This window comes from Patiria miniata, unplaced genomic scaffold, assembly GCF_015706575.1.
Source record: "Patiria miniata isolate m_02_andy unplaced genomic scaffold, ASM1570657v1 HiC_scaffold_6, whole genome shotgun sequence".
Lineage (NCBI taxonomy): Eukaryota > Metazoa > Echinodermata > Asteroidea > Valvatida > Asterinidae > Patiria > Patiria miniata.
This window is the reverse complement of record NW_024037073.1, coordinates 7,906,939-7,934,893: the sequence shown is the minus strand read 5'-3', so window position 1 is coordinate 7,934,893 and position 27,955 is coordinate 7,906,939. Positions and strand designations below refer to the sequence as shown.

General features: G+C 39.5%; 1 protein-coding gene across 2 annotated transcripts; it reads left to right on the top strand.

The window, feature by feature from the left end:
- The first annotated feature begins 9 nt into the window (after window positions 1-9).
- LOC119742600 (nuclear factor 1 X-type-like) lies at window positions 10-27,264 on the top strand. 2 transcript variants are annotated; one of them, XM_038218713.1, is made up of 12 exons: window positions 14-346; window positions 1,256-1,790; window positions 9,176-9,247; window positions 13,849-13,935; window positions 14,519-14,803; window positions 15,804-16,010; window positions 17,049-17,206; window positions 17,619-17,811; window positions 20,544-20,722; window positions 21,567-21,735; window positions 24,059-24,106; window positions 26,232-27,264. In XM_038218713.1, exons 1-12 carry the CDS (start codon window positions 311-313, stop codon window positions 26,309-26,311), a joined length of 2,049 nt encoding a protein of 682 aa, XP_038074641.1. In that variant the 5' UTR covers window positions 14-310; the 3' UTR covers window positions 26,312-27,264. The 2 variants fall into 2 exon arrangements, 1 of the variants encoding a protein (XP_038074641.1); XR_005272876.1 differs by lacking the exon at window positions 20,544-20,722 and having other exon boundaries at window positions 10-346; window positions 26,232-26,323.
- Window positions 27,265-27,955: the final 691 nt, after the last annotated feature.

Sequence of the window (27,955 nt, the reverse complement as noted above, 5' to 3'; positions counted from 1 at the left end):
ACACTCAACAGAATTTCTACTACGCCATAGCTGGTAATGTTTACATACAAAGCTAGCTTGGGTACGTACGTTGTACGGTGACGCATAGCGTGACATACACGTAGTAAGATCCATGCGTGTATTTCACACTAGAAAACGAGTGTAAACACAGAACTCAAAGCACTGTCGCATGGATCATAGCCAACTAAACGCGTTCATGGCTCTCAACTTAGATGATTAGTTCGTTCTACCGAAGCGATCAAGAAACATCAACCGTGCCAGAAATCTTTGCTGGCTTCTGTTTTTCTGGGGTGTACTCTTGGTGCATGCCATGAGTGCTTGGCGATTACGCTCCGATATGTCGGTGGTAAGTTCAGCCATGGATGTAAACATTCATCAACCACACACACGGCGTGCATGGCTCCTTTCATGCCGCCAAAATATTGCCATGTGACTCGAACCATGTTGGATCATAGCTCTAAAAGTTCCAATGAATTAGTTCCTGCGGCTCAATATCCAATCTGTGATGTCTTGCTTACTTTGACAACATGTTTTCTTCATTCATGCTTGTGTGTATAAAATTGCAGTTGTGCAAAAAACGGTAAACAAATGGTGCCATATGAATCTTATGATAAATTATAGGCATAGTGTATGGAATAGAATGACTGTACACAATGTACTTGTACTTGCTGTTGCTGGACTAATTTTATAGTGAAGTGCAAAACATGATTCAGCTGGATTAGTGAAATGTATTACCTATTTGAATACTAATTATTATACTAATGTCAGTGTTTAATACATGTAGGCCCTATATAAAATAGTGCTGTTAATATTTTTAGGTATACTGCCTACATACATGTAGATAAAACCATTTTTTTCTTCATATTATACGTGTAGATAAAAGACTGTCCAAACAAAACTGGGAAACCTATACTGACATGAGGTTTTATACTAGATGAGTATGTTAAAAACAAGTAGATTTCTTTTCCAGGGGTTATGGAAACATTTCAGTTCACTCGAAAGATTTAAATCAATAAATGCAGAAGTAAGTGCTAAATTTCCATTAATGTTTGAGTAGGAATAACTTAAAATAATAACAGAACATTAGCAGTATTCTTTGTTGTTTTTTTTTTTTTTCATTTTTATGCAGGTTTTATTTCACTTTATCATTTTGTTGATTGTGTGCTTTAATAAATATCCTATTGTATACTGGCTATCTGCATCTGAGGCCACCGACATGACGCTAAATTGATTAATGTTTGGTCTCTTTATACAGGATGAGTTTCACCCCTTCATTGAGGCTGTGCTGCCTTATGTCAAATCGTTCTCCTACATATGGTTCAACCTGCAAGCGCGGAAGCGCAAGTACCTGAAGAAGCATGAGAAACGCATGTCGGCACTAGAAGAGAGGCAGGTCAAAGAAGAGCTTGCCAATGACAAGCCCGAGGTCAAGCAAAAGTGGGCGTCTCGTCTGCTGGCTAAACTGCGCAAAGACATCAGGCCCGAGTGTCGGGAGGACTTTGTTCTCACTGTTACAGGCAAGAAGACCCCCATGTGCATACTGAGTAACCCGGACCAAAAGGGTAAAATTCGACGCATTGACTGCCTGCGTCAGGCTGACAAGGTCTGGCGCTTAGACCTGGTGATGGTGGTGCTCTTCAAGGCTATACCTTTGGAGAGCACCGATGGTGAGAGGTTGGTCAAGTCTATGAACTGTTCCAATCCTGTACTGTGTGTCCAGCCACACCACATTAGTGTCAGCATCCGAGAGTTGGATCTGTTCCTTGCAACCTTCATTGTGCAATCTCCAGGTAGGTATTGTGATTGTCTGTGTACGCTGACATTTTGCAAACTAAAGGCCTTAGGCCGGTTCATACTTCAAACGAAAGCAAGTGCGAAGCAAAATTCATGTTGTCGTCGATGGCGGACGCGCTTCGTGCATATTGTTGACGTCACGAACTTCGCTTCGCTTTCGCATGAAGTATGAACCGGGCTTAATAAGGTTTTATTAATTCAATTTTTGTCCATTCTTAAGTTTCATTCAACTGTATAATGCAGACATTTCAGCAACTACATGTATCTTGAAATTTTGGACTAACTTGTGAAAATATTGATAATGACAGACACTAATGATGTACAATCCTAATGCAAAGTGTAAAAGTCTTATAAATACTGACCCTTATTTATATCTGGGAACCAATTTAATGATAACGAATCTCTGAAATGTACGGAATTCAATGATTTTCTCTTAAAATGTAATGATAACTTATGTACCCAAGACTGAGCTGAATGAACGGATCAGACGATAAGGTTGCAGAACCTTCAAACCACACGCTATCATTTTGTGCGCTTTTCGAAGATGAATTCCATGTTTCTGAGATACTAGATCGTTGAATTGCATATTTCCGAGATTTCCGAGTTTCTGACCACTAAAACTTTTTTTTTTTTTGCAAAAGATCAACTTTTAAACATCATTTTTCGAGTTTGGAGTCATTGAATCAGCTATTCTGAGCAATAGAATCATTATAGTTGGATACAATTTTTATTTGGGGAAGAAAAAGTGGGGGGGGGGGGACCAAACAATGTCCCCCGCTTCAAAATGTGTGTGGGTGGGTGGGGGGGGGGGGGGTCCCCCGTCCCCCACCGATTGACACCCATGATAATTAAGTTACAGTATTGGAAAACAAACGTAAACTTGAACTTCTTACAATTTTTGCGAGACTTGCGAGGAAAAAGTCGATTCAACTTTATTCAAGTTGGTTCAACCATAATTAATAAAGCAAGGCCAAACAGCCAACAACCGCCAATGGAATTCGTTATTCCAACCTAACGAAGTTCAACTTAAGTTTGCGATATTTGAAGCAATTGATCCTTCGTTGATCCCAAAACAATGCCCCCGAAATTATCACGCGACACTGAATTATGCGTGGCGGGCAGCAAACTCACAACACTCAGCCTTGCATGGGTCCGGTGGAAGCAACATCACTCCATCACGTCACACGCTTGCACTAAACATAGCGAGCCTCCACCGAAGACCCAACCTCGTTTCCAGTGTGTCGAGCAGGCTGCAGTACGCGTTGACATCGACAGTTTTACGCATAGCCCGGAAGTACGCAGTGCAGGCTTTAGATTGGTCCGATGCTGACCGCGCAAGGTATACTAATGTGTGGTCCTTCTAAGTATTCATGGCACTTGGCGCGGGGCGGCAAGCAAAGCATAGGAAACAATAGGGAAACTTGGTGGCCACGCACCATGGAGAAAAAATATTTTGCCAAGGTCACCCCTCACTACTGTTTGGTGAACACTGTTGTAGAACGGGCAAGTAGAACACATAAACGGAGCCCCTACGTTGAAGCCGCTGACCACGCACAGTCTTGACTCGAAATAAAGCCAACACAGAAGGCGGCCAGGCAGTCAACGTGAAAGTGCACACGACTGCAATTCCTGTACAAAAACGCAGTCATGAAAAATCGACGAAACGGATCGCCGGTCCGTACGGGAAAATTAGGACGACCCGAAGTGTCCGACCCGGCGGAAGACACCCTCCACATTTTTCCACTGACGTGAAGCGATTTTGGCGTCGCGGGAGACCGTGGTCTTGGATCCTTTCAGGAGCAAACATTTCTTGGAGGCCGAGTAAAACTTGCTCTTGTATATATAGATTTCAAAAAAAAATTATCATTGAAATCTGTGTTATCGTGTAGAAGTTGCAGTGTTTCCACAAAAAGATATCTCAGTAACGTGGTAACTTACTTGAATGGTCATATGCTTACGTAGTTTGCTAACATTTGAAGTGAAGATATATTTCAATGACAAGTAACATACTAGGTTCAAATTGGAGTTTCTTCCAATTCCATAAGTATTCTGTATCAGTCTTCATGCAAAGTACAATCATTTAATAAGTTTTGGAAAGATTTACTCTTCGTGCTGGTAATATAGACCGTGTTATGTAATCAAGAAGGAAACAGTTTCATAAATATTGCTACGTCACTTAAAGATGAAAACTAAATGTCAGCATAGGGGACTGATGGAGCAGCCAAAGGCTTTTATTCCTCCCAGGCTTCCCATCCTTTACATCACCCTAACTATGGTTACATTTTTTTTAAAAGAGTACAGTGTGTGACAAGTGCTTCATTGATCAAAGTAACAAATTTCTTTTTTCAATGGCAGTAGCCATTTCAAGGATATTTTTTCAGCAGAATATTCCATCTGATCCTGGTTACAGGCCAATCCGGGCACGCTATCACCTCTGTCATGGAGGCTCCCCTAATAGCGAAAGCATTGTGCTCGCTTCTGCTCTGATAATCCGTCACAGGATGGTTGCTTTGTACAATAGCATGCACAGTGGTTTCTCCATTGAAGGGGGCCTTAGTGAGTGTACAGTGAACACGTGCTCAGATTCATTTAAATGCAAATGATGTTAGACTTGCTAACCATCACCTGCACATTCTGGTTCATGCAGGAATGCCAGAGATCATCACCAAATGTATAAATTACAACTTTGTATACTATACGGTATGTCAGTGGTACATGTACCTGTACATTACATGTATGTAAGTTGAATTATACTTTACAGGCTTTTCTTTCTGGGAAATTTTTGTGTGTGCACTTGTGCAGTGCTGTAGGTTATGTAAACGTGTACTCTGCTTCTGAGTAAGTGTCAAGTACACGCACATGTACCGTACATCTGGCTGCTTGGGAGCGGGTATATTAGATTAGGCCCCAAATGGCCACTTCCTGTTTCAGAGGAATCTGGGTAGAGGCCAAGTTTCTCATCTGTCATCAGAGGTTGGGTTGAATTAGTCCTGACAAATTGTGCAATGTCTTAAAGCTGAGCTGCAAGAGCCATGCCTTGTAGTCAAGGTCATGAGGTCAGTGACCTCATTGTCTTAAAGAGAATTGCAGCAAGATCTTGAGGCTTCAGACGTGATGTTCATTGACTTATACGTAGTAGAACTTTTGAGTACATGTATTACAATAATAGTTTTGTGAATAGAATTTACGCGTAGTAAAACAATTCTGCCATCAGGGATAATAATCCAAAATATACAATTATGTAAGGTTTGAGAGGAAGTAGTAGGAAACTATTGGTTCTCAGGTGTTGGTTGATTTGACTTCCTCCGGACACGAAGTAGAGGGAGGTCAGCCACTAAAACTATGTTGTTTTTGTTTTTAAATTTGTTTCATTATCAAACTTTGTTGAAAAGTTTATGGGACATCCCTTGCACAGAACTTCATTTGTCTATCTGAAGGTTTTAGTATGGTTCCACCAGAAACCTCACGTGTCTATCAATGAAGGTTTTTTATATGTTCCACCAGCAACATCACTTGTCTATCATGAAGGTTTTAGTATGGTTCTACCAGCAACCTCACTTGTCTATTGTTTAATAAGGTTTTAGTATGTTCCACTGGCAACCTCACTTGTCTCTTATAAAGGTTTTAGTATGTTCCACCAGCAACCTCACTATCTAAATGAAGGTTTTAGTATGGTTCCTCCGGCAACCTCACTTGTCTATCATGAAGGATGTAATATGGTTCCACCAGCAACCTCACTTGTCTATTGTTTAATAAGGTTTTAGTATGTTCCACTGGCAACCTCACTTGTCTCTCATAAAGGTTTTAGTACGTACATGTATGTATGTTCCACCAGCAACCTCACTATCTTGAAGGTTTTAGTATGGTTCCTCTGGCAACCTTGCTTGTCTATCATGAAGGTTTTAGTATGGTTCCACCGGCAACTTCACTTTCTTGAAGGTTTTAGTATGGTTCCACTGGCAACCTCACTTGTCTATCATGAAGTTTTAGTGTAGTTCCACCAGCAATGACCAGCAACATCACTTGTCTATCATGAAGGTTTAAGTATGTTCCACCAGCAACCTCACTTGTCTATCATGAAGGTTTTAGTATGTTCCACCAGCAACCTCACTTGTCTATCATGAAGGTTTAAGTATGTTCCACCAGCAACCTCACTTGTCTATCATGAAAGTTTTAGTATGTTCCACCAGCAACCTCACTTGTCTATCATGAAGGTTTTAGTATGTTCCACCGGCAACCTCACTTGTCTATCATGAAGGTTTTAGTATGTTCCATCGGCAACTTCACTTGCGATCACAACTATTACACGTTAGTGTAGGAGAGCACATTGCAATCTATAGAACTACTACTACCGACCAGTTTGAAGATAGTAGTATAAATTATCACACAAGCACGGGTGCGCCTGGTAGTTACTTTTACTAACTTAATTTCTTATACATTTTCAACGCTCATGAGTTGCCTGAGCAATGTTTTGAGAGAACGTTAACTGGTATAAAAACTCACTTAGCAGACTGAAATCCACATGTAGAGCACTAGTAGACTAGAAGGAATAAAACTAGAACTGCTAGGAGTGGGGAGTACATGTGTACATGAATGTAAAAAAAAAAAAAAAAGCTACCGGTAGGAAAGAACTACGGTACTGTGCCAACCAGACTGCACCAATCATGCTGGAAAAAGGGAGATCAGATAAAAATCTAGTTTATAATACAGTGCCATTACTTAAAAGTATTGAATTGATTAAGAGACTTTGACATTTGGTTGTTCAATCATATTTAATTTTTGGTGAGACTCATGCACATGAATTTCCAATGGGTACAAATGTGAAAAGCGTAGCCATATCAAGGACAATGTAGGCCTTTTATCAAGAAGACAGTGAAACTTAAACTTTTACAGTCAAGGTTGCTTATTGTTTACATACTTGCGGTGAAACTTTGGGGCCAATAATATTGATTCTGTGTTGCAACCATGGTTGCTATCTACACTTCCGATTTTTGTAAACAGGTTTGGATCTTTGACCTTACCCATGTATAAAGGCTTGTGTGTCATACTACATAGGGCATATGAATGTAGCCGCTTTGTGTTGTTCATTCACACTTAACAAAATTCCCACTGGTGCAAACTGTGAAATGCATTGATAATTTCACAAGTATCAAATTTACATTAATATACGTGTAGTATGTTACAAGGGGTGGTGATTTACATACATGTAATAGGTTTGTACACTTGAGTGCTCATGTGTGCAAATTGGTTGTATCAGCACTGGGGCCTACATGTACATGTACAATTGTATTGTAATATGACAGCTGTGCAGCCACATGAACAGTCAAACCATATGTTCACACAAGTTAAAGATACAGTCCATCATTTGCTTCTGTCCAAAAAGTTAAGCTGACATCATTATTGTTGAAAAGCCTACTTGGTTTTAAAGATAGTAATGGAACTAAACTCCCTATAAAATTATTCTTTCTGGCAAGCTGTCAATTTGAAGAAATCAATGAAAGAAAAACGCATTGTTGGAAATTTCTGTAAGTGCGCGAAGCGTTGACACAACGCACACGTGCGCGGGGTTGCTATAATTCGTCGGTTCAGTGCGCAACATTGCATAGCTTCAATCGGCTCAGTGAGAATGTGTCCCGGACGCTGAAGTCAGGCCCAATTCAAAACATGAATCAGCAAATTGATTTGAAAACGAGATCCTAGAATAGTGTTTTCTCGGAATATACAGCCTTCGCTGAGCTGAAAGTTCATCAGGTTAGTTGTTTAGCACCCTTCTTTAGGTTTTGAGCACTTTTGTTGCTTCAAACGAACATAATGCACAAATTACAATGGACGCTACTTTTAAACCTAAACACTATACATGTAGTATGCTTATAAATGTACAAAACACAACTTTTGTCATGAGGGATACTCAATTTTTGTGTGAAATGGACCATTTAAGTAACTTAAACTTAAAGTGTTCAATATATTGAGAAAAGAGATAAGTCTGAAGTTTTTGTATGCACCTCTTTTAACTGATTCGTCACTCAGCTCAAGTGTTCACAGTAAATAATGACATAAAATAAGCAATTCTCTCTTCTTCAGATCATACCTTGGTCAGTATGACATTTATTTCTGAACTTCGGAGTTTGGGATTTGCATTGGTTTGGTTTTGGAGTAGCAATGGGGGGGGGGGTGATAAATGTCATCATCATCTGCAATTTGCATACATTGGCCTATATAGTCTATAGCCTCCATATTTAAGGAGCTTGCCCCATCTCTTTATATGGGCATTTTGTGTGAGATGAAAATGATGTGTACAAATCCATGGTATTGAGGAAGTAAATCTGAACAGGAAATGTCAGGACCCTGGCGCTCTGCTCGTCTTAGTAAGGGGCTGTCCCCTTCTTTTCCCCTGATCTATCCCTAAGTGCCCGGGAACTGACTTCATTTTCCCTTCGACCATTAACTTACCACAGTGACCGCATCTTATCCGGGTATCTAAAAGGTTCGCATCCGGGGGTTGCCATCTTAGAACTTGGCAGCCAAGTTTGTGTTTGGACTTGCATGGTTAAACAGGTTGATCTGAATGCAACCAACACAAATTTTCCCTGGCAGGCACAGCCCTACTTTGAATGATATTTTGCATACTGATTGATTTCAGAAATCCCATGTCATTCGTTGAGTCTCTGATTTTGAGATATTTTCATAACCAGCTGATGCATTTTCAGAATATTAATTTGAAGCATTAATTGCTACATTTCTTTGAAAACTGTTGCTCTCTGAAATTTTTTTCTTTTTCGGGGGGGGGGGGGAGTAGGGGTGGTTGGAGAATATTTTTTCTCCATTTTATTTTTTGGGGGATGTTCAGGGTTTGTTTGTTTTTGGGAGTTGGGGGAAGAGGGAAAGACCTGCTGAGCCTTTTTCTCGTAACCTGTAGGTAGTAGTTTATAATTCAAATGTTTGAGTTTGTTTTTGAGCTCTGGCAGTGCTTTTACATATGTCACTTTGTTCTTGGTTGGTCGGTCTGTCCCCGGAAAACGGGCCCCCAATTGATCAAGAAATCGACCAAATGCAATGCTGTCGTCTGTAAATGCACTCTTGACAAAAGATTTCGGAACAAGCCTCTTTGTCTTGATCGATGCGCATGCGCATCTATTTTGCATACTGATGTTCTGGAACCAGGCCAGAGCTTATTGAGCACCCGCACTTGTTAGAGTATCCTGCATTTAACTTAACCCGAAGCTTCAATGGTTTATTGGAATCATACAGACTCTTGATAATTTGAGCATAAATGTAGTAAGTGTTAATCCATCCCTTGATCTCTTTCTTTACACCTTGATCTCTTTCTTTACACCTTGATCTCTTTCTTTACACCTTGATCTCTTTCTTTCCTTTCCTGCAGAGCGGGCACTGAGTGATTCTGGGGACAGCATGTCAGTCAAAAGTGGCAGTGAACCAGATTGGCAGAATCCATGTAAGCATTTACATAGATATATAGCCAGACACAAACTAACTTCAGGAAAAGTTGTAACATATTTTAAAAAAACAAGAGATAGCTGAAAGGGCCGAAGGAGGGAATGGGGGGGGGTGGTTAAACAGGAATGAGGGGCTCTTTAATTAATTCCCTGATCCCCTCTCCTCCCCCTACCCACCGCCTTGGGATTCATCCTTGCAGCTGAAGGGGGAAAAAAGGTTTGAACAAAATAATTTCTGAGGAATGAATTTACAACAAAACTTTTGAAATAGACATAAAATACATTGAGTCCTACAGACCAAGGCGTATAGCAAAACTACCAAATTGTAGCTCAGTTTGCTAATTCCTGAGCCGTTTGGTATTCAATCATATTTATTTCTATTATTCGGAGAACAAGTACTTGGCAAATAATATTATCTAATTTTATTAATTTAAATTTCTAATGAGAATCTTTCGAAAAGAAAAAGATAAATGTACTCTAACAGTGGATGCTTCCTCAGTGGAGGTAAGCTATCATTGGCCAGAAACAGAAAGTGATAATAAACACCGGGGCTGCCAACCCTCACGCATTGAGACCCAAGCATTTCAGGTTTATGCTCACGCCCACACAGGATTTTTCATGCAAAAAAAATTGATAATTTTACAAAAATGAAAATTAAAACAACTAATCAAGAGATTGGCTCCAAACTCGAACATGATATTTAAATGATGATCTTTTGCTAACAAAAAAATTGGTTAAAGTGGTCAGAATCCAAAACTTTCTGGTGCCCCCATGCTGTTAGCTAGGGCTTCATGCTTGCGCTTAATTCACGCTCCCATTAGTTCTTGCTCAAATCAGTTCTTGCTCAAAGTTGGCAGCCCGGAAACACATACACATGTACAAGCAGGGCCATAAGTGCCACAAGACAATTACACGACTGTCTAGTGACTTGTCCTCAAGTCTATGTCCCCACTTGTTCATGTACATGGAGGTCTTGACAGTTCAATGCCAACTATGGTCCCCTGCTAGTTGCATGACTCCACATAAAACAATCCCAAATTTCTAAACCACATTTCTGTTTCCCAGAAGTGGGAAAGTGGAGATTTCCTCTTGCTTTCTCTAGAGGCATGTTCCTGACCTCCATGTGTCATTCACATCTTGTGCAGTCCTTGTACAAGATTATGAAGTGACATTTTAAGCCTATCGGCTCTGTGTATATCGCCCTCTAGTGGTTGACTTTTTCCACAAATTAAGGAAGGGTACATGTACTTACAGCAAGTGGAGCTCCTTGATACATAGACCAATCTTGAAAACAATAGCTGTATTAAGATTTTTATGGTCTTTTTATGTCCAGTGAGTGTGATGTGACTTGTTTATTGTGAAAATAATTACAGTGTTTCTCTGATGCAATCAAGTATAATTTGGCTCGTATGAGTCGGAAAGGCCCTCTGAAAGTGTCGCACAGTGATGTTGAAAATTTCTTCTTCATTTTTTCAGAGTTCATATGTTGTTATGGTCCCCTGAAGTTGTCAACGAATAGATTAGGTGTTTAATGCACATTGGTTAATTCTAGTTTCCTTTAATTTGATAAATTATAAACTTAATTAGTTAAATACCACATTTTTTTCAGTGTAACTAGGTTAGGCCAAGTTAAAAAAAAAATACCAATTGTTGGTCGGGTTTTTTTTTTTCAAAAAGACTGAGGAGGATGAAGGGCATTTTATTTTTTTATTTTTTTATTTTTTATTTTTGTCGAAGATGGCCGCCATGTATTTAAATTCAAAATGGCCGCCAACTTTTCAGTTCAAAATGACCTCCAGCTTTTTATTAGCTATTCTACTAGTATAATAAGTCAAAATGTTTGTGTTAAACAATGATGACTATGTACCATATTTTACCCAATTTATGCATGAAAAAAAATAGAAAAACAATTTTAAAATGAAAAAAAAATAAAAGGATTTCGGCTTCAAAAAAGGATGCGGGCGGGGGCGACCAACTGTGTTGGTTTTTTTTTACTTGGCCTTATTACACAGACTCAATTTGTGTTCAACAATAAAAGCTTTCAACAGAAAGTGTTGGTAACTGGAATTGTAATTAGTAATTAAAACAAAAATACACAGTACCACTCCATGTACCACTGTGTACCTGGGTGCACCACTCTGTGGCCTACTTACTGACCACTGTTTTCAGAGAAAAAGAGAATTGATGGACAATTGCCCTAATAAACTATAACCTTGAACACCACAGGGCGCTCTGGGAGTATTTCTCACAAACAATTGAGATCAATGCCCTCCTACCTGCCTCCAGGGAGCAAATTCACAGTGGAAATTCGCTGTCAGTTTTTTTTCCAGGAGAAGTTTGTTGTATAATTTTTCTGTGGTGAGTGTTGACTTCAGCGGCTTCCTGGTCCATGAGTCACGAGGCTTGTAACTCAGGCATCGGTAAACAACCTAAGTTGAGGCCATCAAGAGGGATTTGAATTATTCTCTCTGGTAGTTACTCTCTGGCTGTTGTTTTATAGATTTCTGCCAGGCTTCATCATGTTCATCATAAATTTGGTTGAGGGATGTATTTTAATATACATGTACGTGTACATATAGGATGATACATTTACACAGTTGTTGGTATTCAGTTGGCTGGGTTTTTTTTCTTTCTCTAGAGGTTAGGAGATAGGATGGTGTTCCAAACTCATTTGATATACATTTTGGGGGGGTTAATTTATCACAGAAAAATTGCAGAAGCCAGGGTTTTGTAGTAATTACACGTTTTTTTATTTCATTTTCTAAACATTTTCAGTCACTTCTTTTTTGGTGGGGGGGATTTAGGGGGGGGGGGGCACTGATATTGTGATACACTTTGCAGATGTTTTATTGTTGTAGGGGCCGGAACATACTCATAATTATGTTTACATGTATACGTACCTGTACATGTATGTGTATGTGTTCATGAATGCTTTATAAGGCAATTAAAATGTACAGCATGAAGAGCACAATGCACGGGTGGATTTGCAAATCCACTGATTCTTGTTCATGTTGCCATGGCAATCAGCCCTGGGAGGTCAATTTGGTTGATAACAATGGGTTGCGTTGCCTATTGTTGAGCTTGACTGCCCTTTGCTGAGTATAGGCCAGTAGATGTACAGACTGGATATAGGAAGTGAAAGTGAAAGTTCTGAGAACTGGTTGTTTATGAAAGTTTGCCCCCACATCCTGGTACAGCATTGATGGTCAATAAACCTCTTGGCCCCTAGGGTATGTATGTGGATGCAGTACGTTCAAACATGTAGGGTATAAACTGTATGCGTACATGTTCATGTTCATACTTACATGAGTATTGTGTACGTACCGGTAGCTTGGGTTACTGGAAAATGACGCATGGGGATTTGAGAACCTGGACCCCCATTGGATCACACCAGTTATGGGGTCAATGGCCTGTGTGTGAGGTGAGGGAAATGGCAAATAAAGCTGATGGGATATGATGCTGAAATGCCAAGGGCAAGGACAAATGGTGTATGGCTTACTTATATACACACTCAATGGAGGGGGTGGTGCTCTCAGTATTGAAATTGCAGGGATTTATCCTTCCCTGGACCCACAGTCAGGGTGTAACACTGAGAGAAATGCCTTGATCCTGCGAGTATCAAATGGAGAATTGTATGGTAGAGCATGGGCAGAGCATTTAGCTTAACAGAAAGTTTTGTCGGTTTTTTGGGGTTTTTTTTTTTATTGGCTAAGCTGCTACCCTAATTTTGAAGCCACCTGCACTTTTCTGTCTCTCTCTCTTCTTGACCATACAATTCAAATCTAAATATCATCATGATCAAAGGAATTAAAGCAGGGGAAAACATTCAAAAAAAAAGTCTCAATCTTGAGCACGCATTGTAGTCATTTTGAATAACATAAAAGGAAGAATTTTTCAATGAATTTCTTGTGGAGAGCTTGAAAGAAAGTGATACGAAATGTAAATGTGTAACTTAAACGTAATCCCCCCCCCCCCCCCCCGGGCTGCCCCACCCAAGATGTGGGGATTGTCACTTTTGAAGTGACAAAATCCCCATTCCTCGGGCAAAATTTAAGTGACAATCCCCGACCATGCCCGACATGCCTACGTGGGGCGCACTAGTGATTGCCTTTCCATGCAGTACGCCAATGTTAACAACGTAATTTGAGTGACCAAAAATCCCCACCCTGGGGCATGAAAAACTTGGCCAAATCCCGGCATCGGACCCGGGGCAGCGGGGGTGGGGTGGGGGGGGGGGACATTTGATAGGCGCATAATACTCTGAAGTGAACATTTGTTACACAAAAGGTAATGGAAACCTGTGATATATTTGCCTTCTAGTTATTATTGTGTTTGTTTCTTTGTTTGTTTTTCCAGTCAATAACATAATGCGGGAGGATTATTATAATGCATGTTAAAATGTCAAAAAGATTTCTTACTCAGAATTAAGCCGGATAGTTAGGGATGGTCACGGTGTACTCTTTTTGAAAATATTGATCACTTCTGCAGCTCAGAAAATTTGGGTTTATAATAAAACAAAATTGGAACATTTAGATCATTAAAAAAAAAAAGAGTATATATTTATTTAGTTATTTTTTTTTCTGATTTTGGTTTTTGTTAGTAACAATTGTAACTGCCCAAGAAGAGCCGAATAGTTTTGCCACCAGCGGAGTTTTCTCTTCCAATGAATTGAGAAGACTTACGCAAGGTATGTTTCATAAAATGCTTTACTTCATTGTACAGTGCACTGTGTGAGTTGGAGTGATTGGTGTGTTTGGCAACTCCCTGAAGCCCTAAATATACACAAGGAAGAATTCTGGGTTGGACAAGTCGGAGGGAAACCTTATAGAACAAATTTTATTGGGAAGAGTGATATTTTCATTATAACTGAAAATCAAAAAAATATATAATTCAGGGGAACACTTTTTGAACTTGACCTTGTAATTTTGGCAAAGAACAATTACAGATGATTATTGTAGCAGTATTGAGATCACACGTTCACTTCCCTGTACTGCGGCCTTTTTTTTGTTTACCCGATTCGTTTTGACATTAAACAGTTCAATTTTTGTTGCTGATTTAAGAATTCGGTTGGATTTAGGGATGTAGGTCGAGTCTATCACAAGTCCAGTTACAAGTAATTCATGAGTCCATTCACAAGTCTAGTCACAATACAACAATCACTTGTTGGGTTGCAAATCATTTCTGTGATTGACTTTATTCTTAATTCTTCTTTTAATTGCTTCTCATTTAACTTTGAGAAAGACCTTATTGTTTGTCATTGGTTTATATAGGGTCAATCTGTGACGGCGCCTCGACCACCTTACCACTGAGTGATCTAGAGAGTCCTACATACTTCCAGTATGCCCCGGATGTCACACAACCACTTGCCACCCGCCGCCACATCCAACCAAACCATCCAATCACCAAGCGAATCAAGCGTAACTCCAGCACCATGTCCTCAGCTGATGATGACGTGGATAGTGTCGGGGAAGACACAGAGAATCTGAACTTCTATGGCCGGTCTCCGGCCTCTCTGAGCAGCCAATCTGGTAGTTGGCACAGTGACATAGACCCTGGTATGTTCATGAGTAGGCAACAAGTGTCAAGCACGCAATTTTCTGCTGACTTGAGACCTACATGTAAGACACATACATAGACATTAATTGACAGACCAAACACTTACCTATGAACAAACTACATGTAGCTGTGAGCAAGGGCAGATCCAGAACACAATTTTGGTGGGCTAAAAAAAATTTTGATCCCCAAAGGGTGTGTCAAAAAAAATTACGTTGTGGGGTTCGGGGTGCGCATTAAGGGCCCCGAAAAATTTTTGGATTCTAGAATTTCTGACCACTTTAACCAATGTTTTTTGAGGAAAAGATGGTGGTTTACTCATTGCCTGCCTTTATTGCGAAGTCATCTAAAAAAAGAAAAAAGAAATTGATTCATTTTGGGGGGGCCATGGCCCCCTTTGTCCCCCCCCCCCCCCTGGATCCGCCCTTGGCTGTGAGTTGGTTGGTATAGGCAATTTGAGGCCTATTTATTGGCCTAGCTGCAACCATGAACCTGCCCCTCAGTTGAAAAAAAACATCAAAAGAGGAGCTCTGTTGACTGGCTCTCGACTAGCTCGCATTCTATGGGCTTGAACCCATGGCTCCTTGGTTTTACACTCAGGAGTCATGCATGGCAGGAACACCCATGCAACCCTGTTTTTACCACCTTCAAATGCAAAGAGAAATTGCTCCCTGATTGCATTGTGCTTGGAGAGAATTTGATTTGGTTAAAGCTTGGCCTAATGTAAGCTATAACTGGTGCACAATCATCCATATCCATTGACAATGTGATGTTGAGGATTAGGCTTTCTTTTGCTATGGTCAAAGGTGTTTGTAATTAAAAATGGTGTAAAGAGTAAAGTGACAATTTAATGTGTTTATGCACTTTAGGCTATGAGTATGTGAAAACTTTTGGTGTTATTTTCCATTCAATTAAGTAATTCAATTATAAGCGTGTTTTAAGCAAATGTGAAGTCTCAGATGAACTCTTTAACATTGTATTTCCAACCTTTTATTGTTACAGGCTCAAGTCCTGTTGTCCCGTCCAGCCTAGCCCTAGTTGGTCACAAACCCAAGATCTCAGAGGCAGCCAGCAGTTTTGCTACCCAGTCCTCTCCAGTAACCAGGAGAATCCTCAAAATTGAACCAAAGATTGAAGGAGATGGAGGAATGTCTTCATGCTCCCTACATCAGGGACTGTCCCACGTTAGCCAGGCAAACGAGTATAAGGGTGAGATAACAATTTAGTTTCCATGGTGCTTTGGCTTCAGTGCCTTAGTACCGCGTGTATTGTGACCAATGGAGTGTTAAGTTGCCTTTCCGTTGTCATTCCATTTTTTGTGAGAGGTGTTGTTAGGCCTACAATTAAAAATAAGGTTTTGTACACATCGGACTTCAATTGGACTGAAATGGCTTTTAAAAAGGCGGTGTGATAATGTAGGAACAAACGGATACATATGTAGGAACAAACGGATACGCACCAACCAATAATGTCACAAAAATTTACCGATATTGTATCACTAAACCGATAATGTAACAAAAAATTGACTGATAGTGTAGTAACATTACGACTCTGTCAGTCAATTTTTGTTAGATCATCAGTTGACACCTATAATATAACAACAATTGACTGATAGTGTAGTACATTTTACCACACTATCAGTCACTTTTTTGTTACATTATCGTTTAGTGATACAGTATCGGTCAATGTTTGTTACATTATCGGTTAGTGATCGGTCAATGTTTGTGACATTAGCGGTTGGTGATACGTTATCCGTTTGTTACTACATTATCAGTTGTAGCACGGCTTACAGCAGATTCTTATTACACCGTTGCTGCCATACGCTTGGTGCAATACAGCTTTGCACACATTTAGATGAAAATTGTTGATGTGAATTCCAGGGTATTGACATGCAAAACAAGTACATTATATATGCCAGAATACTTAAAATATAATTGTTATCCTTCCCCATACCAGGCTGGTATGTCCCAAAGTATTCACAGCAAAATGTGCAGGAGTTGATGAAACGTGCTCAACTCTTGTGATTTTGCTACAGGAATACTTAGTGTGCTGTTACGTTACTTACAGTAAAATTTTGGCATTACATTCGTGTATGAACCAAAAAAGGACTTAAAATAACTTGTCAGTGATCAGAATTAATAATATTTTTGTTTTTGTAAAAACAGTGTTGATGCTAAAATCTAAAGCGCCAAAGAGAGAGATGATATTAATGATGCCACTTTTCTGTTGTTTCTTCCTTGCAAGTAGGTCAGATACAAGGAACGATGGCGTCTTTCACGGGTCCGTCCTTAGCACAGACCCCTCATTACTCTAACCAGCTGAGGTTACACTCCCAGCATCCTGACTCTGGCCCACTATCGGACTTTGTTCAGCTTGTGTGCCACCAAGATGCCTACCAGCAGCAAGTAAGTCCATCACATCATCCTCTTCATAGCCATAGATATGAAACCATCGATTGACCTGTTGTCCAGAACGTCTGCCCAGAATTGCTGCATAGGATAAAAAAAAAAAGGCTAGAAGGCACCTTAGGTTTTTTTGTTTGTTGTTGTTGTTGTTGTTGTTAAATTATTATTAAAATTATTACTGTTCATTCCTACAAATTATTTGTTTTTATTAAATTTCTTCTTCGGCTTGGACATAGTGACTAAAATTTCACAGTATTTGTCACTGTGTGTCATGATCCAATAATTTTTATTCAAAAATAACTATTCACACATACAACTGTACACATATAGATTTGTTTTTGATTTTGATACCTGAATTTCAAATGCATGAGTTTTACAAACTTTTGAACTTTTAACCCTTTTTAAATCTCAGATAAAAAGTAGTGCAGTCAGCAACACAAGTAGCCCCACCAAGATAGCTGGCTTCATCCCAACGGCAATGCTTCCACCACCCCCTCCCCCTCCAATGGCACGACCAGTTGCCATAGCCACCGCCATCGGCCAAACTGGTGCCCTGTCCAGTGTGACCAGTCAAACCAGCGTTCCTAATTCAACTAGTGCTCAAGGTGAGTCTGCTGAATCATGATCAGGGATATCTGAAATCTCAGTAACAAGGCACTCGGGAAAGGCCAAATTCCAAAAAAGATTGAAGGCTCGGATCACTCTGCAGAGATACTTTTAAAGTACCTTTAAGAATTGTGCATGCCTAATAGTGAAAAATTGTGGCCTCAGATACGAAGCAACAACTAATCTTTGCAAGAATGAAAAACCCTGCATGAAAAACCCTGTTATTAAGGCTGCAGTTGTGTAAGGGAAGAAGTTGTCAATCCGAAAAGTTTATTGCCCTCAATTTCCACGCGGAAACTCCACTGGAGGAGCAAATTGCTGAACAATGCCCATCAGCTGATCCGCGGGGCACACAGGAAGTCACATGATCTGGCAGCGGTGCGTGCCACAGGCCCCCTTGAATGTCATGGCCAATTAGGACCTGCTGATGATTCATGCTTGTCATTGGCCCAGCTGGTTGCCTGGGAAACTAGGGAGTAATAAAACCATCTGGGGGTTGCTTGGGGAGAAACGGGTGATATTTATTTCCTCTTGCATGGCCGCTGTCCAAGTTCTGATATGAGTTTGGGTATTACAGGGTTTATGTGTGATCCTGTATTAGATTATAAGCAAATAGTGTTAGCAATTTAGGGCAGGGCCTACAATTTGCACACTTCAACTTGTAGAAAATTGAAATTGAAGAAGCACTGAAACCTACAATTTGAGAGTTTTTGGCATCTTATCTTGTTGGTTTAAGGACATTTATGCATTTCTTCCTTTGTCACTGTTTGTTATGTACTGCTCTGCATATGAAAACTGGCCGCCTTAGATAACCAAATGAATGAATAACACACTCGATGCTAACACCCTCGGATATCTTGTTGATAGGTTGCCATAGTTGAGGTGACTGTAATATAATGTAACCTTGAAAATACGTTGGTGACTCAAGAAAATGTGTGATTTGTCATTGCTACTCCGAGAGCTGTGCTTGCTTGCATATCTGCTTGCATTTTGACTTGTAAGACATTTTTTAAAGAGCTAAGCTTGTTCATGCTTATATGTTTGTAGTTGCAAACTCTTACTTTCTCTGCATGTCATGGATAGAAAAATACTTTACACGATACATTCTGATTGGACAGACAGAGTGCTTAGAGTACCAATCAAGCACCTCAACAGAGTTACTTCAGAAGACAATCAAAAACAGCTGTGTGACAATGCAGAAGTTGACTGTCATTTGATTTTTTTCCCCCAATGTTCTTGACATTTTTAAACAGATGGACATGTTTCACATCTGTTAAAGAATTTCATGAACAATGGGAGACTTTTGAGACGTTGATTGCAGCAAACACACCCGTCCTTTTTCCATTGTTCGCATCATATTGAGCATGCGCGCTTTAGATTTAACATGACGTAAACAATTGAAAAGGACCGGTATGTTTGCTGCCACCAACGTCTCAAAAGTCTCTCATTGTTCGACAAAAGACGAGTTTGTAGTATATTGCAGTTTTTCCACAATGACTCGACATGAACTGACTATGATATCCTGCGAGAATGATGATGTGCATGAAAGAGCAGGTGGGCCGGTACATTTGCTGCTACAAACTTCCTCACAATTTGCTTAAGTTGTGCATGTACATTGTAGGCTGCATGGCAAAAAAAAATGTTTCACATACATTACCAATTTACTGATATACACACATGACAGAATAATTTAAATCCTCCAAAATGTGTGACTGTGTCTGAGGATGCAAGTTGCAATGTCAAACTCATGAAGTTACCTGATATCCTAGGTGTCTCTCTTCTGTAGTCTAAGAATACAGGCAGTACTATATACACGCACAGTCGTCTTGTACTCAAATCAGGTTTTTCAGTATTGGCATGTAACTGAAGAAAACTATGTATAATAGAACCAATCCCAACCGTTTGTTTTATGAGTGACATCAAGGCAGTTGGTGGTCACAATACATTTTATACAACACCTGAATGAATCCCCGTCATCTGATTGGTAGATCGTTGATCACATGTCATTGAATTATTCATCCCAACGCACCGCGCGCAGCGCACAGTGCAATGGAAGTTCTATTGCACTGTGAATAGAACTTCCATTACACGGATTCAGTGCTGCCGATGGTGGCGCTGTGACACGAATCTATTTCACAAAATGCGGACGTTACGCGAGACTGAAACAACGTTTGTTCTCCTAACAGAAGATGAAATATCAGAGTTGTAGGTCAGCTGCTAACACAAAGAAGCAAATAAAATATGCTGCCAAACAATTAGACACATTTGCAAAACATACAGGGACATCTGTTGAAGCATTATACTGATTCACAACTGAACAACTTCTTGTCGCTATTTTACTCAGGACTGAGAAGAGAAAACGCGGCACACTATATCAGATGATGAGGATTTATTCAGGTGTTGTATGAAACTTCGCCTCGTGAAATGGAACATTTCATCTATCACCTCATGAAATTATTCTTACCATTGCACTCATAAACATTCATCGTTTGTATAACATTACATGCGAGGTTGCTATTCTGCACATCTAAGAAAGTAGATCAAAAAGACATACCTAATCCGAGACGTCCAGAGCAAATTGAGCAAGTCTTGAGCAAGTCTTGATTTGTTGCTTTACATGAAGTAAACGGTGTGTTTTCTGTTTGATGATGGGGGTGTGTGAGTATGAAGCCATTGGATAGCGTTGAATCATGGCTTTTGTCTTGTATCCCACATTGCTGTGTCTATACAGTCTCCTCTTCATCACTAGCGTCTTCATCCTGTACACCCTCATCGTCCAGTTCCAGTTCAGCTGCCGTCTCCTCCTATCCGACCACACCCCCTGTAAGTAGGAGCATCATGACGAGTCCCTTCACCGTCCTGGGTACCAGTAGGCCCGATAACGGCCTGGTCCATGCCCATCAACAACAGGTGTGTCTTAGTGTGGAAACCTCCAGATTGTCTCCCTGACCTTGCACCCCAACTAAATCCCATAGAAACAGTACGCTAATTATCAAGAGTATGGCAGTGAACCTCCAAAGTTCTGCCATCTCAATGTCTCTGCTTTTCTAGTAATGTATTTCAGTTATTTCCTAAGCCATTGCAACCAATTCAAGTTAGGCAATATTTGAGAACACAATCTTACATATCCTTTAGGCATCTTCAAGAGGAACGAAGCATGATGGGAGTACTCAAAGTGCTCTTTAATTTACGAATTTACCTCAAAGTACTCTTGAACACATCATGTGGTGATTCCGTGAAAGTTGAAGCTTGCAATCAGAGTGGTTTTTTGCTTCAAGTTCAGTTCATGGAAAAGGCTTATCTGCATACTTAATAGTGTGTGCATGGATATTTTACTCTCAAAATTTGCTTTTCACTTAGATGTAAATTTCTTTACATTTAAAGGCATTTAAAATCCACTTTGTAGGGCACACCCCAACATATTTTCCAAAGTGAACCCCATTCACTATAAACTTCTGATGGTAGGCAGGGAAAAGAACTTGCATATATACTCAATCCCGCTTTGCTAACAGTAATTATTAATGCACATTTCTTTTAACTTAAGCAAATTGGCCTGCTTTTTGTAATTAACATTGCATCTCTGCTCACAAAGTCTATGGCATCTTGCATTTGACATTAAATTCGCATGAAAAAAAAAATACGTACATAGTGTTTTTCATTGTTGTATATGTTGGTTTGCTGTGGTACATTACATGTTTTCTTCATAGCTTTCCTATTTTTTTTACAATTCTTTTTTTTTTGTAATTAATTTCAGGTGCTGTCCTACCCCAGTATCAGTCCTATCAATATCAGTCCAACAACGATTGGATTTCTTACCTCCCCGGTGGCCACACCCAGATCTACACCTCGATCGACACCCATCCCACGTTGGACGACACCCCTGATTTCACTCGATGAGAATACAGATTATACCATGCTGTCTGGTGAGATATTTAACATTGTTATCAAGTTCAGTCTCAGCCGATATGTATTTCCTTTCTCTTTTCTGTAGTCATTTTTCCTAATGTGATGCAATATGGATATCCTTTCACATTTAAAAAAAAAAATCTAAAGCTGAGCTCCTTGTTAAACTGTTAAAATTATTTTGTTGTGATGTAAGACAAGTTGCTTTTAACTCTTTGTATACAGCGAGCTAATGTGGTACCTGTTGGAGACTGTATCAGTGTATTTCTTCTGAAAAGACCATTTTCATGAGTTTTGTGGAGAGAGAGAGAGCTTTAAATCATCATTCATAAATACCTCAGACAGCTTACCCATTCCCATTGGTCGAGAGCCTGTCACGTGGCTGGTCTTAAACAGATGATAAAGACTTGGCTGTCTGGTCTTTAACACTTTTCCAGTGTCACATGAAATTTGGACTCCCATGAAATCTGGTGCCTTCTACCGTTTTATTGGTTGAACGTTCACAATGCGCAATACTACCAGTGAGTTAATATTTCATAGTCCAAAATTCACAACGCACTCCCCACAGCTGCATCTGTGCGACATCGCGCAGTATGCGCGACGGGCACGCCAATCTCTATGAAAGTTTTTTACATCTTACTCGCAAGCCGGACACTCCATTATATAGCTAGAGGGGTGTTTCGAAAAACATGAAGTTAGATTATTGAACAAAATCGTTGGGAAGTTTTAATTTTTGATTTGTTTTGACTTTTGGACCGAAAACCTTCGGCTCAGGTAATTATCAGCATCCTGACTCAACCGATCTTAAACATAATGTTTTAAACCTTCTAATTCCCTTAATCATGTTAACATAAATTAATCATGTTCTGACCCCATTCAAACAATTCTTTACAAACAAATTATTCCTAGTACGCCACATATGGAATGTATTTGCCACGTAGGTGATTTGAAGGCCATGTTTCACTTAGAGGGAAAATAAAATCCCCAGTAATTGTACCTAGCTTTCACCTGCCAAGAATTAAGATCATATGATCTGGGAAGTTCCCAGAAATGGTAATCAGCCCAGGGATTGATGACGTGTGGTTTCTAGTACTTTATGGATCGGACCAATCCCCTTTGCGGCTTAATGAGCTGAACAGCTGGGAGATGAGTCAACTCATATCTAATATACGATACCGCTGCTGGAGATTTTGTGGCCTTGAAGCAGGAAAAGGGCCAGCCCTTGCCGACCCCACGAGGAAAGACTAAACACTTAAAAAGTTGATTGGCTTGCTGCCAGGCACAGTTATTGTCATTTCTGATCAGGATATCCTGTATGCCAGGGCAGATCTGATACATCACTAACTGATTTATGATCAAAATATGTTGTTTTATTATTGTTATTATTTTCCCCTCTTTGCATTTGAATTAAAGTTATATTTGTGTTAAAGGGGCCTACATATTTTGCTTATCTTTTAATAATAAGTTTTATGTTTTAAAGAGACCATTGCATGTTACATCAAAATGTTATTTTTTTATTCACGTTACCATTTTTGAGCACATGGTCACATTTTATTCAAATATTCTAGTGAGGAATACAAATAATTTGTTCACTGTTCATTATATGTTGAAAGTCAAAGCATTACGAATCTTTGTTAATCCACATTTGTCTTAAAACAAGCTCGATCGGATCTCAGAAGCTGCGGGCCGACGAATTCGTGTTCATGCATGAGTCAAGTGATTGTGCCATGTAATTTCTGGAAAGAGTAGTGTTTTGAGTAAATAAAAATCAGGTTTTTGACCCCAGTGACCCCATGATGACCTTTGACCCCAGTTTGGTCATGTGACATGTTGGGGCTGGGCTACTGATACTTTTGACAAAGTTTGGTAGAAATTGGTCAAAGTATGTAGGAGTAATGGACAATGTCAGCGTTTATTACTAACTATAACGGACTACATGTAACAGAGAAACACGATGGTTTGTGGAGCTGCTATCCCACAGCTAAAAAAATGTTATATTGTGTAAACATTTGTGTAAGGCCTTAAAAAAAAAGTGACTTCATCGCTAGTTCTAATGTTGGATTTAAAAAGTTATTTTCAGAAGCCAAAATCTCACCTAGACCTTTTGGAGACTTTTACAGGTTAATTGCCCGATAAAATGATAACTTGAAATCCTAATTTAACATTAAAACAACCCAACTGAATTGTATGTTCAAAGTCAAAGCATAACTAATCTGTGCTCACCCTCATTGGACTTGAATCAAATAAGATTTTCCATTGTATGAACATTTGTGTGAGGTCTTGAAAAAGATCTTGACTACATCATTGGTTTTATTGTTGGCTTTTTCTCTTTGACTGCATCAGGTTTAATAGCAGCTGCAACCAGTGAGGAAGCATTCCTCAGCTGTGGGGGTAAGTCTCACCATTGCTTGCAGATACTTGTTGCACCCTTATATGAAGGGAAGTAATACTTGCCCATAGCCCAATTTGACATCGACATTACCGTAATTTTCGGAATATAAGCCGCGGCTTATACGTTGATTTTGCCCATGAAAATGTTTACTGCGGCTTATACACAGGGCGGCTTATACGCCGAGCCTTGAAGAATAAAAATGAAATTCACATGTGTATTTAATGTACTGGTATAAGAAGAGATATGTTGCTGAAATGAATTATAAATTAAGAAAGTCATTAACAAACCGAAACCACGTCTCACGTAAAGGTACCGAGCGGTAAAAAAGTACGGTGATGAAAGCTGTCTTCGACACTTGCCACCAGCCGTACGTGATACTGGTACAGTGCAGCAGCGATATGCAGGCATGCTTTCCCAACGACGGACCACACCATTTGTGGTAACAAATGGGTGTTCTTTCTTGGGAACAATAATTACCAATATTTTCGCTGTTTAAATAAAAAAAAAAAAAGACCACTAAAATTTTTATGGCATTCAATTTTTTTTTTATTACATAATCAGTTGTTCAACGTCACAATATATTTTGTTTTCTTGAAATGTATTCAAGAAACGATGTAAAACTCAAAAGAGGGACTAAATCACCCCTTACAAAATTAATGGAATCGTCTATTAAAATGTCCGCTTCGTTTTGACTATTTCCGAAGAAAGTTAAGATCGAAACTTGAATTTTTCTCGCAACTAATCGCAACAATTTGATAAGTTTTGAGGTAAAAACGGACCTGTTTATTCTTAGGACAAAACAAATCAGCATCTGTTGCCACAAAGCAAGATTTGTAGCGCTCCAGTCAGACAACACACGGTGGGTTTCATACTCTCTCACGTGCTGTGGGAAAATGTTGTCATTCACCGGCGTGCGTGGCGCAGGCTGCCGGGATATGACGGGGCAGCCGGCAGCAGTTCCCGGTGTTTATTTCTCATCAATTCCCATATTTGTTTGTAAAAGTATCGATTGTAAATGATTTGATATAACTTTTGTGGTCCTTTTAATAGCTTCTGTAGTGTAAATGGAACTGGTTCAGAGCATTTTAACTAGAATTTGGAGGCCTTACAAAATTGAAACCGCAGCGGTCGGTGCGGCTTATACGCCGGTGCGGCTTATACGCCGACTTCAAATCTTAATTTGCAGATTTTTGCGTGCTGCGGCTTATACGCCGCGCGGCTTATATTCCGAAAATTACGGTACACATTAACGTCAACCCTTTGTCACATATAAAGGATGTACACCTCACCTACATACATGTAGGCTTGAAAAGTAGGTGATTGGTGTAGTGTGGGATACGTTATTTGTCACCTACATAGGGTTAAAAAGTAGGTGATTAGTGTAGTGTGGAATACGACCATTGATCTCCATTTAGTAAGACTGGATAGGACACAGCGCCCTCTTGTTCACGCACACGTTTTCTATCGGTGAGGGTTTGAAAGTTTGAAATGTGTTCGTCACGCACAGAGCATGCAGCACGCGCATGTTACGCATGCACGGTCACAAACATTAAACCCGCACTGTACTACCCAGCTGTTTGTGTCTGCGTTTTCCGAATCTTCACTGCGCGCAAGTATACGCGTGTCCTATCCAGTCTTACCAATGGAGATCAATGGATACGACATTTGTCACCTACATCGGCTTGAAAAGTAGGTGATTGGTGTAGTGTGTGATACGGCATTTGTCTCTACCCCCCCCCCCCCCCACATCACAGCATCGAACAAATGTATCTTAATACGTACACATTCCAATAAGTCATAATATATGAAGGTGTGACTTGCATGTGTACGCTTGGCAAGAAATGAATAAATCAAGATTACTGTGAGTTTTCCTGTTGGACATGAAATTCTCAGCGCATTGCTCAGTTACCTATTTCCTCACTAGGATATTTTGTAATAAACCTAACATCACCGCTATATTATAAAGTGAAGCCACCTCCACTGCAAAGCGGCTAGGGTAAAGCCTCATGCCATAATATGTATGTAATATACAGAAAGTAACTTGTGGCATCTTGCAATGTCTATGTTTTATCCATAAATTTCCATTAATCGGTTGTTTATTCCTCTTGTACTGCTGTTTTACAGAGAGATTTTTGCCCGTCAACCTCACAGCGGAACCGATGGAGACTGCTAGTAATGCCGTCACACCCACAGTGAGTAAATGAGACAAGCAACTAGAGTGACAGTTCTCGGTATCGGAAACAAACAAGGACAGTTTGCTTCCAACTGAGTCATAAATCTGGAGTGAAGTCAGGCGGCTTGGAGTGACAATGAAACGGTGTTGAAGTCACATACTTTAAGTACAAGGCATGTTTATTGTATGTGTCTGAGACCAGTAAAACATTGTTGTTGGATACAAATGCCAACCAATTGGAACTTACTAATGAGGGTACCTACATGTACCCCTGAAGTACTACAACATTGGTATGCACGGCTTGGATGGCAGCTTCTGTGTAGCTGACTGACTGCAGAGAACTCCATAGACCCAAACATGTGTCATGTCAGCAAAACATGATCCATGAAGTGATATATCATTCTTTGCTGACTCCGCTTACTGCAATGCTTACAAGCTGGAAACTCCAACAACAACGTTCGCCTTCTGATACTGACATCAAGACATCTGCAATGTTGCATCTTTTACAGGATTGGCATACTGCCCAGTCTTCCTCAATTTGTGCTGTGAAGTTTTGTTTTGTGGTATATATTCAGGGGAAATTTTTGTTTTGTAAGATAAGAAAAAAAAATGCATGCTGAAGTGCCCTATTGAGATATATTTATAATATTATGAATAATATTGTATTCTGTACAGTCCCTGTGTTTGAAATGCTTTAAAAGCTTATGTTTTATGTATTATTTTTTTGTTTGTTTGAGAGAGAGACATTTAATTTTTTTTGTTTTAATCAGAGCTTTTTCTTATCGCAATTCTAGCTTATTGCATCTCAATATAGATTTTTTTTATCATTGTATCCCATATGACTCTGAAATTGAATGAAAAGCCAAAATGTGCTTTCTAAGGGTATTGTGATATAAAGGCTATAATGTTTTTACTGATATGGTACATATCATTGAATTTGTTTTTAGTCATTTCATTATTTAAAAATCTTGAAATATGAAGGAAAAAAATTGATGATGAAAACAAAATACAATATTTTTAAGAGATTTGTTTAAAAAAAATTGAAATTGTGAATATATTCGGCAAAATATAAAGAAAACAAAAAAAATCACTTCATTAAGTTTTCATAAAAAGAAAGGGTCATATTTCCCCAGCACTTAACTTCAAAAGTTATAAAAAGACACTAATCAAGATTTCGTAAGTCATTTCTTTTCTGCATTGCTGTTCGTCAGTGTGCTTTAACACCTCTGGTGGCCAATCGTGTGTACATAAATGACATATATTTACTTAACCATTTTACCACCCTAATTCACATGCATGCCCCATATTTATCCACATACAATGCATATATTCAAATGGTTTTAATTCCATTGTAGGTTGGAAACCAAGATATGAAATTGTTTAGATGAACCCCTTAACTGTACCCAGACTTTGCCTACATAGTTAATGTATGCACAAGTTGACTTTCATAAAGAAACATGTAACCAAATATCATATGTTGCATTTAATCATGCATGCAAAATACTGTAACCATCAAGTGTATCACATTAATGTTCTATCCTATGCACCAGTTTACGTCTTGGGTTGACATGGAAAGCATTTTAGTGAAACGGTGGACAGGTAGCCATGGAGATGGACACTTGAAGGTCATACTGAAAGTAGGTCGTTTCTAACTGGTGCTCATTTGAACTACTAA